The sequence below is a fragment of the Pelobates fuscus genome, chromosome 7, assembly GCF_036172605.1.
Source record: "Pelobates fuscus isolate aPelFus1 chromosome 7, aPelFus1.pri, whole genome shotgun sequence".
Lineage (NCBI taxonomy): Eukaryota > Metazoa > Chordata > Amphibia > Anura > Pelobatidae > Pelobates > Pelobates fuscus.
The window spans coordinates 180,013,798-180,025,177 of record NC_086323.1 but is presented as its reverse complement, the minus strand read 5'-3'; the positions used below and the strand labels follow the sequence as shown (position 1 = coordinate 180,025,177).

Sequence of the window (11,380 nt, the reverse complement as noted above, 5' to 3'; positions counted from 1 at the left end):
TTTTTCTTTGTAAAGGCACGCTATAGAGACACCAGATATGAGTGGCAAAGTACACTTGCTGAGGTTGGCAGAGCACACGCTGAAGGCCTGACACCCAGACGCTTGCAGACAACTAACTGCTATTAGCTTACAGTGAAAACCTTTTTTTTCTTTTTAAAGGCACGCTATAGAGACACCAGATATGAGTGGCAGAGTACACGCTGAAGGCCTGACACCCAGACGCTTGCAGACAACTAACTGCTATTCAATCTATTACAGTGAAATTTTATTTTTATTTTTTTTAAATGCAAGCTTAAGCTATTGTGACACCAGATATGAGTAGTGGCACTGGGCAAGTTGGCACAGTATCCACTGTGAGCCTGGCACAGAAGCTGGCAGGCAGGATACAGCAATTACATTACACAGAAAAAAAAGCAGACTGATGTTCTAGCCCTAAAAAGGGATTTTTGGGGTGCTGTCCTTACAGCAGAGATCAGATGAGTCCTTCAGGACTGTAGTGGACACTTGGACACTGAATACCCTAGCCTAGCTATCAATTTCCCGATCAAATGAGCAGCAGCTACACTTTCCCTCCTCTATCTAAGAATGCAGCTTCAGAATGAATCTAAAATGGATGCTGTCCAGGAGGTGGGAGGGTCTGGAAGGGAGGGTCTGCTGCTAATTGTGTCTGCTGACCGTGAGGCACAGGGTCAAAGTTTACTCAATGATGATGAATAGGGGCGGATCGAACCGCGCATATGTTCGCCCGCGGTGGCGAACGCGAACACGCTATGTTCGCCGGGAACTATTCGCCAGCGAACAGTTCGGTACATAACTAGGCCTGACACACACTTATGAAGGACACTGACTGCTATTATATTACAGTCAAAAACTTTTTTGTTTTTAAATGCAAGCTATTGTGACACCAGATATGAGTGGCACTGTGCACTGGCAGAGGTTGGCAGAGTACACGCTGTAGGCCTGACACCCGCTTGCAGACAACTAACTGCTATTCAATCTACAACAGTGAAAAAATGTTTTGGGTTTTTAAATGCATTCTATTGCGACACCAGATAAGAGTGGCACTGGCAGAGGTTGGCAGAGTACACGCGGTAGGCCTGACACTAGCTCCCTTGATGAAGGTGGCCATGATAAATCTCCAAGGTCTGAAGGTTTCTTCCTAAGGTGATTTCTCAGTTTCATCTCTCTCAAGAAGTGGTCCTTCCATCATTCTACCCCAATCCTACTTCTCAAGAGGAAGTTAGGTGGCAACGTTTGGATGTCATGAACTGAACCTAGTTCATTCTGAATCATACAGAAAGACTGACTAACTCTTCATTTTACCTTTAGGAGTTAGGAAAGGTGAGGCGGCCTCTTTATCTACATTGAAACGTTGGATTTCGCTAATGATCAGGAAAGCGTATATCTCTAAAGGTCAATCTTCTCCAATGAAGATAAGAACACATTCTACCAGAGCATTGTCAACTTCATGGGCTAATATATAGTAATGTGACAGCATATCACATTACTATATAGCTTCACACAAGAAAACCAGATACAGGACTACAGAGAACACCAAGTTAATTTAACTTTAAATATTATGGATTGATACAAAGTTCCATTGTAAGGAAAGGTGAACAAGGGTTCAGTGGTGTCAAAATTCTAATTTTATGGACAAAAAGGAGACATCTAAAGAAAGTCTCTGAAGTCTGACAGGTCTTTGACGGATAGGCATAAAGATAGCCAAAAATGACATCAATTGCATCACGAAATTGAAGATTATGCTAGCTTTAGTGTACAGATAATCTTAATTTTAATAATGACAGGAGGCGAGTATTTTGCCTAATCTTTCTTTACTAACTCCATAGCAGCAAAGAAAAAGAGTGACATAACTGAGAACCAATAACAATGCAGTATAGAGTATAAGAGGTGTAACGTATGACATAATTTCCTCTTTAAAACATGCAACATCACAAGGTTACAATGCAGAATAACATCAATGAAAACTCAAAACATGAACAATCGAACATAAGCAGATAGACTCCAAAGGAAGATTGATTGCAGTAACGAGACGATCTTCCTTGGCAAGGCGATGATGACACCTTGAATGAAGTCTGTAAAGTCTTGTTTCATCTGTTTAAACTGAAACGAGAATGTAAATAGGTATTAGCTTCCAATAGTGGTTGAGTAAAAACAATGAACTGTTACCAATGAACCCCTTAAGATAAGAAACACTAGTATTAAACATAGTGAATGCATTCCTCCCATCTATCGATGCTAACTAACATCCCACCTAATAATCGTAAAATGAAGCAAAAGATAGAATATGCGTGAAACAGAGGGAGGGAAGTGCGAGATAGAGTAGGGAGGGAAAATACTTGCCTCCTGTCATTATTAAAATTAAGATTATCTGTACACTAAAGCTAGCATAATCTTCAATTTTATCACAAGACAGGAGGCTTCGTATTTTGCAATTTTAACGCTGAGAAAGTAGAGCAAAAGCCGGATTAGATGGAGGACGGAAATAAAAAGTCCAAAAGGTGGATTCCCTAGTCCAGTCCGTCGTTCGCAAGATATCTGGAAGGGAGGCCCCTACTGCATAGGTGGAAGAGTCTGCGGCTCCTCGAACCGAGTGTGCTCCGAAATCCTGGTCTATCCCGGCAAGGGCCAATAGCCATCTAACCCATCTGGCCAACGTCGTGACCGAGACTGGAGCGTAGGGGCAGACGTAGGAGATAAGAAGTTGACGATTGGAAGTATTCCGCAACGTCGCGGTAGCTTCCACGTATTGACGGAGAGTAGAGACCACACAGAGTTGGGGTTCTGAGGGGAAAAAGGGATAAAAAACGGAGGAAGAGTCCGACTTCGTGCGCCGAGAAACCTGGAAGGTTACTCCCGCTGGAGAAAAGGTAAATGCGTCGGCATCGAAAGCACGTACATCAGAGACCCGACGAAAGGAGACTAGACAGAGAAGAAAAGTGAATTTCGCCGTAAGTTGGCGAAGTGATACATTTTCATTAGGAGGCCATTCCCTTAAAAACTGCAGAACCATGCCAACATCCCAGAGTCTAGAGTACTTGGGTTCCAGGGGGCGCCGGAGGGGCATACCGCGTAGGAGTCTACAGATGAGTGGGTTCTGGCCTATTGGTGTTCCTTGAGTCGGCGTATGGGCCGCCGAGATTGCCGAACATACTACGTTGATGGATCGGAACGATTTCCCTGTTGTGAATAGGGATGTGAGGAAATTCATGATGCAGGGAATAGGTGCCGTAAAGGGATTGAGATTCCGTCCCAGATACCAAGTTGTCCAACCATGCCATGCCGATAGATAGCACCTTCTTGTTCCTGGTGCCCATGAATCCCATAGGAGATCCTTAGTTTCCTGCAATAAATCTTCGGTTCGCCAGGAACCACTGAAAGAGTCCAGGCCACTAAAGGAAGACGATCTTCCTGGACCAGTGGATGGGGGTGTCCCATCGGGTTCCTGAGAATGGTTGGAGTATCTGGCAGGAGGAGGGGATCCTTCTTCGACAGTTCCAGGAGCTCCGGGAACCACGGATGGCTCTGCCACAGTGGTGTGATGAGGGTCAATGTTACCCTCTGTGTCCGGATTTGGTGTAGAACCCTCGTTATCATCGAGAATGGCGGGAATGCGTAGGCTCCGTGTTGTGGCCATTGTTGCAGGAAAGCGTCCGTCGCTAGACTCTCTGGGTCCGGGAGCCAGCTGAAGAAGTCTTTTGTTTGACGGTTGTTGCGGGAGGCGAATAAATCCAGGAAGAAAGGACACCTTTGTGCGTCCAGTATCTTGAAAACCTGAGGGTCTAGTTGCCAATCGCTGGCGTCCCGCCAGTGGCGTGAGTACCAGTCTGCTGTCATGTTGGATTCCCCTGGAAGGTGTTCCGCCAACAATGTGATGTTGCGGGGAAGGCAGTAATCGAAGATTTCCTTCGTGAGTTCTACTAGTGCCTGGGAGCGGGTGCCTCCGAGTCGGTTGATGTATCTTACCGCTGAGACATTGTCCATCCGGAGCAGGATGCAACAGTTGGATCGATCGATCCTGCCAAGAGCTCCAGACAGTTGATGTGCATGGAGAGTTCTTGGGGGTTCCACACTCCTCCCGTGGAGGAGGTGCCGTCTGTTGCTCCCCAGCCTGAGCGGCTGGCGTCTGACTCCAGTATGAAGTCTGGTTGGTTGCTGAATATGGCCCAGCCGTTCCAAGCCTGCATGCAGTTCAGCCACCATTGCAATTCCTCCTGGACCTCGTCCGACATAGGGACCGGTTGGTCGTAAGTCGGATTTCTTTGAAGGAACCTCGTCTTGAGGCGTTGCATCGCTCTGTAATGTAGGGGTCCGGGAAATATGGCTTGGATGGAGGAGGAGAGAAGGCCCACGATCCGTGCCAATAGTCGTAAAGGTATGGACGTCAGTCGAAGTACTTTACGAATTTCTCTGCGGATGGTGGCAATCTTTGCGGCCGGAAGACATATAGTACACGATGTTGAGTCTATCTCGAACCCTAGGAATTCGATCACCTGAGCGGGAATCAGAGATGATTTGGGGCCGTTGATAATGAAGCCCAAAGATTCGAGTAGTTGTATAGTGTAGGTTGTGTGGTTCGTAAGGATCATTGCATCCTCATCGAATATCAAGATGTTGTCGAGGTAGATGATGCATCTTATGCCTTGGGCTCTGTTTTGCCATTACTGGTTTCATAATTTTGGTGAAACACCATGAGGCCGAACTGAGACCAAACGGGAGACAAGTGAATTGCCAAGGCGTCCCATGCCAATAGAAACTGAGATATAGTAAGGTATGCGTCCTTGAGATCTAGACGCGTGAACCAGTCGTTGTCTCGAAGTAAGTCTCGTAAGAGATGGATACCTTCCATCTTGAAGTGGCGATATACCACGTAGGAATTCAGCTCCCTGAGGTTGATGACGGGTCGGAATTCTCCTGTCTTTTTCCTGACCAGGAAAATATTGCTGTAAAACCCAGAGGGATCCGGAGCCGGTTGGATGGCACCCTTGGAATGTAAGTCCTGAAGTTCCGTGTCTATCACACCAGCATCTGCTTGAGATGAATCGGGCGAGGTGGAGTCTGTTGGAGCGGCGTCGTCTCGAATTCTATTTGATAGCCCCGTACCGTCCGCAGTATCCATGTGTCTGAGGATAGGTCTGCCCAATTCTAGAAAAAAAGAGAAACACGTCCTGCGATATGGCAGGGGGTTAGAGATAGGATAGAATGGTGACTTACCGTTGGAGAATCTCGCTCTGGAGCGTCCTCGACTGCCACGGTAACGGTCCGATCCCCTAAATTGGTGGAATTGATGGCGGACAGATGAGTCCATGTAGAATGGCTGTGTCCTGGTAGTGTGGGGCCCGGATGGCCAAAAATGGCTGGCGACACGGCCCCTCTGCCGACCAGCCCTTCCAAAAACACCTTGAGTGTTGGATCCATGGAATACTTTCCACATGGACGTTTGTGCCTTATTGAGGGATGTAAAGATATTCACCCTCTTATTGAGCTCAGTAAGGAAGGCCTCTCCAAACAGTTTGCCCTGTGCCAAAGGGCCTAATTCCTTATCCCCCAGTTCGATAAGCTTGTCATCAATCCTGAATAGTGCTGCTCGGCGCCTCTGTGCCCACTTTTGGGTATCTCATGCCCACTCACGCACCATATCTGGGGTGAAATTATCAGCCCTTTCATAGGCATCATCTGCCATATCCATAATTCTTGCCAATGGACCAATAGCATCCAATAGTTTATCTTGGGCTCCCTTGAAGCCACGTTCCACTGCCTTGCATGGGTCCCGACCCCCCCGGGACATAAACGTTGTCATAAGCGGATCGAACTCAGGAGTATGTGCTACCTTGTCCAGTAGGCTTGGGCGAGGACATTCCGATCTCATGCGTTTTCTCACTTCCTTATCGAGAGACTTACGGAGCCAGAAGTGCATGAATCTGGACAAGTGTTCGGGTGGTGTCCATTCTTCCGAACGGGTATGGAGAATGTTCCTTGGGTCGAATATTCGGTGGCCAGAGTTGTCCAGAAATATTTCTGAACCCTCTTGTGTAGCATCTACAGATGTGGCCATAGAATCCTGAGGCTCACCCAGGGTCTGTTCCCTTGCCAGATAAGGGTCAGAATTGGCAGCAGAGTCCCAGTCAGATTCCTCCTGGTCGGAGGCAGCCGCCTGCCATTCGTCCACCACCGCTAGTGTGTGTGACGGTCCTGCATCCTCTTCTTCCGAGGAGGCTTGAGCAGGTTTTTTAGATGACCTGCTCGTGTCTCTACTGCGTTTAGCAGGAGCTTTTCCTTTGGACTTACGGGGTCCCATGGCTTCGCCTTTCCAATGGCGCTTAGGGGGGCGGGAGCGTTCCCTGGAGGAATCGGAGTCCTCAGAATCTGCCCCATTGTGTGCCTGTCTTGGAGTGGGCTTAGCTGTCTCTTGTTCCATTTGGAACGACTTAGCAAAGGCCTTTTCCATGGACGCTGCTGCTGCAATCATGGCCTGGAGGTCTGAGGGATTTTGTGACACTTCCATGATCACTTAAACTCGGGGCTCACCCGGTAATTATGCGTGAGGGCACCTGTGGCACAAAAACTTGGAGAGGCCTGGGGACCAGGGGGTGGTATAAATTTAGGTATGGTTAACCTGAGAGGATTAAGTGACTGGTAGGTCAAATGAGATAGTGAGGGCTGTCACCAGGGCTCACCCAGGAATTCGGAATCCTGCATAAACACGTCCGTTCAGCAGCACATACATGGGGGCTCACCCCTGCCAGAATAAGGATACACCAACTGGCTTAAACCGACCCCAAGTGCCAAGCACTAACCTTATACTGGTCCCACAATGAGCGGAGAAAGAAAACCTGGCTTCAGGATAATATTCCAGAGCAGAATGAGCAGGAGTCTGCAACTGAGCAGTATCAGCCATTTTAAAATGGCCGCCGGACTAAGTACAGTTGAAATGGGAGGTTTTTGTACCTCCCCTAGGAAAAGGCGGCAAAAAAGGGGTTTAAACTAATTCAGTGCGTTCGCGCGCACAAATTAGTCGAACGCGCATCAATAGAAGGTGTGGGCGTTCGGCTCTTGAAACGAACGCGAACGTCTAATACAAGGCATTCGCAGGGAAATTTGCCGAACACTGGGCGTTCGGCAAAAGAAACGAACGCAAGCGTCCAATACAAGGTGTTTGCGGGAAATCTGCCGAAAGCTAGGCAGAAGAAACGAATTCAGATAAAGAGCGGGAATTACCGTGAGGACTAACTGACTCTGGGAATTAGAGGTGAAGATGGCGAAAAAGCCGGTAAGACCTCCAATAAAGGGAAGGGATATAATAGAAGTTCCCAGGGTCAGGGGAAGAAACCCAGGATAGAGGGAAAGTCCCCACAGGAATATAGGAAATAATCAGTAATATAGTAATAGTAACAGTAGTTTGTAAAATGGAAATGAAATACAGTAATAATACAAGGACAGAGAGGATAAACCAAATCTGTACGTATCTTGTGATGGAGCAGCAAAGAAAGAGGAAATTATGTCATACGTTACACCTCTTATACTCTATACTGCATTGTGATTGGTTCTCAGTTATGTCACTCTTTTTCTTTGCTGCTATGGAGTTAGTAAAGATTGATTATGCAAAATACGAAGCCTCCTGTCATGTGATAAAATTCAGTTAACCCCTTACACAAAGGATAATTGGAACTCCTGACAAATTTCTGGTGGTGTTATGCCATTTACTGACCAAACTCTTGATAGCCTGTAAGGATAGCCTTACTCTATTGGGAAGATAAACCAGAAGTTCCCAACCCTCAAGTACCCCCTATCAGTTCAGGATTTAGGGATTACCCTGTTGTGTCTAAAGTGTTTTTTTCCCCCCTTTTTCTAAAAAACACCTTAGACACCACAGGGTAATCCCTAAATCCTGGACTGTTAGGGGGTACTTGAGGACTGGGTTGGGAACCACTGACGTAAAGGAAGATTCTCCTTTAAAAATTAAGGACAAAAAAGCGAAAGGCAGAGATCTTAGATCCAACATCTGGTGTAGGAATGAGGACACCTAACTTTCGCACTTCCCATAAATTAAAAAAAAATTAAAACTTGTCTCTCCAACTGAAAACTTTCCTATTTCCCCACAATTCTCATTTATACCTGCATTCACAATTCCTAGGATATATCTCCAAGTCTAAAAGAAATTCTACACAAAGAAGCTGGTTTTATTTCATTTGAATTAATTTTACTAAAAACATCTGGATAAAAAGGCTGGTCAGATTTCAACTATTATAAACTCTGATTTAGTGATATCTAGTTATATAAATTCCTTACTGCAGGAGGAATATTTACTAGCTTTCACCGAGGACCACAAGCACCGCACTGGACACCACAACCACCACAGACTCCACAACCGCCGTAGCTGAACTGGAGCCGCGCCGTCTTCCGTCCACCCTGGAATGAACCTCCAGCATTCAGGACCGTGTGGGGAAGACCTCTCCTCCAGGAGAGGGTATCAGGAACAAGAACTAAGTGATAAAAGCTCAAGGGAGTATGCAGAGCATAGCAATCCCCAGTGTGATATAGCAGTTCCCTCGAATAACAAGACAAGGCTACAAATTGAGGGTCAAGAAGAACTCTGGTTTAATTACACACACTCTGCTTTTATGCAATTCTCCCCTGCAAGGGAGACGCCCACATCCAATTAAACATGACCCACTCACACAATGGTTACCTCCCACAGATTCCCTCCCCTTAGCCTGAGAGGTAACCCAATTATAACGTACAATTTAAACATACATTTTTATAACGATACATTCAATCTTCATAAAAGAAGAGTTAGCTGGAAGTCCTTTATGACCGACCGCAAGCACATTTTCATGCCCAAAACAGTTCCACAGATTCAGGCTGTGCGGTCGGTCTATTTCTGCCCTGAAAAGTTATGTCCCATCCGAAGGCGGCGTTCGAATCGTCAAACTCACTTTGACTTTTGTCGAAGTGAAACCGGGGTTGTTTGCGTGGTGTTATATTTTCTACCAGAGGTCTGTTTTACACCCAGAAATGACAAACGTGTGTTCGAATCTTCGAACGGGACTTAGTCTCCAGCCGCAATGTCGAAGGTACAGCTCACCACGTTCAACTGGATTAAAATGGCCACCACTTTGACTGCATTAAAAGTTGGAACACTGCTCATTGGAGATTGGAGATTGGAGATTGAGCACACCCCAAGCCTACCTGTTGCTGTGGGTCAGCCATCTTCTGGTCATGGGCTGCTGCTTAACGGCGGCGGAGCTTCGTTTGGGGGTGGGGCCTGTGCTGGGGAGCCTGTCAGTGCTCTCTCCTGCATTCCCTCGGGCTGTTAGAGCCTGAGGGAATAGAATCTAAACACATGGCCAGCAGATTGCTGGCATTTGGGGTGGCCCAAGGGGGGGCACAGCATGATGTAGGGGGGGCCATGGCACCACTCTGCCACCCCCCCCCCCCAGCGACACCACTGCTATTGAACTATATGAAAACTGGTAAACTGCTGTATTGTTTATTTGTTATATCTAAATATTCACTGATTGTCATGCATGTTACATTGTCACAATAAACTACATTTTTATAGTTGGTTTGTAATGTGTGAAATACAAATCCTCTAATAACGTGTACTCCAGGGTCTATAAGCGTCAAAATAGTGAGTAGCTCTTAGCATTAAATTAAGGGGAACAGTGCCAATATATCAATTCGATAATGTTTATAATGTTAAGATCATCACCATATAAATATCCTCACATTGTCTAGTGGAAGGCAAGCTGGATCCCTGGTGGTTTAGTATTGAGTTCAGCACCAATATCAGATGCAGATCACTTTAACAGCTCCCAGTGCTCCATCAATGACCAAGAGCACTAGGGAACTCTTAAGTAGCTGAAGGAGGTGCAGACCACAAATGCTCCCTCAATGAAGTGAGGGGGCTCAGCCAGGTGATTTACTCCTGGTTCAAGAAGTCAGGGAGAAAGAGTTCCAGGGCCAAACAGGACCCCACCAGCCCATGTCCAAACCCTAGGTGGAAGTCTTAAGGTTAATACAGTTCTGGTGGGAAGAGTAGCCGCAGTGGTCACACAAGGTATCTGCCAAACACAAACAAGATCAGATACTCCCTTTGAGTGGCAAGTCCACACGACCCACATACAATGAAGGATGAACTTTTAGTTCAAGTTCTGAACATATGGAGCGCTCAGAACATCTAGTACCTATGAGAAGTGTGAAGCCAGAAGCCACCAATACAATAATGAAAATAAGTAGGACGTCACTTTATTTGCTTTTAATTAAGCAGTCCTGTCAACATGCATACAAATGGGTTGTTACATTGTTTTATTATAACTGCCCCTTATATTTAAGATACAGTATTTACACTAACCAAGCCAGGTAACTTCTTTCAACTGTATTTTGTTTTGCAAGAAGCAATTTGGACTAGGCAGGCAAGCTATAGCTACAGGGTGAGCAATAGGAGGTGCCAAGCTTGAGTTGTAAAGCCATTTGGTGAACACAAGGCATTGTAACTCAGAACATGGTGCTGCATATTCAGAAACTAGAACCTTCATCTTAGTGCAGGGCTGAGAAAAAAAATTATACTATCATTTGGTCCACCCATGCTGTGTGCAATATATGCATTGAAAGACTGCTTCAACTGGAGAGTGTCTATTAAACAGAAAGGTAAGGGAGTCATGGTAACTTGTGTGTCTCTAGGAGGACATCCAGCTCAGAGCTAAGCTCCCGTGAGTTTCCCCGGGGGCATAAAGCCAGCATCACCAAGCATCTTCAGTGACACATCATCATCATCAGGTTTTATCACCAGCTTTGTAATACTACCATGATAGAGAGGCAGTCGGAGCCAAGCTTCCGGTGGGAGTTGTAGTGCCCTGTAGATGAAGATATACATTTTGTCAGTACATGGAAGGCATAAGACAAGTTTGTACAATATAGGTCTTGAGAGGTTATTTTTAATGCTGTAAAGCAGGATTCCCCAAACTCTGCCCCCCCCCCCAGATGTTGCTCAACTACAACCAGGGCCAGGCAAACTGCAATGTGTGCGGTTTCTGCTCCCCAGCTTAATGAGACTGCGGCCGGAATATGACGTCATATTCCAGCCGCGGAATCATTAAGTAGCGCGCGAGGGCGGGGGGGGAGCAGAGAAAGCAAAGCTCCCCCAGTGGCCGCCATCACAGCTCCCCCTGCGGCCACCAGCACAGACGGCTGTCTGCCCTGCACAACAGGTAGTAGTAATGTGTGTCTGTCATTAGTGTTTTTTTTATTCACTTTTCCCCACGCCATGCTGGTCTCCCCTCCACTGGCCCTGCCTCTATGGCTGAGATCATAAAGCTTGATGACCTCAGCCAATCCAATGCTTTGCCATAGGATTAGCTGC

At 46.4% G+C, this 11,380-nt stretch overlaps 1 protein-coding gene across 1 annotated transcript in view; it reads right to left on the bottom strand.

Moving 5' to 3' along the window:
• ST13 (ST13 Hsp70 interacting protein) overlaps positions 1-3,655 on the bottom strand; it is a 158,432-nt gene extending 154,777 nt beyond the window's left edge. The window contains exons 1-2 of the mRNA XM_063428168.1: positions 3,315-3,655; positions 2,663-2,802 (exon numbers count right to left, since the gene is read on the bottom strand). Coding sequence (XP_063284238.1) covers positions 2,663-2,802; positions 3,315-3,655 — 481 coding nt within the window. The remainder of the gene's footprint in view (positions 1-2,662; positions 2,803-3,314) is intronic.
• Positions 3,656-11,380: the final 7,725 nt, after the last annotated feature.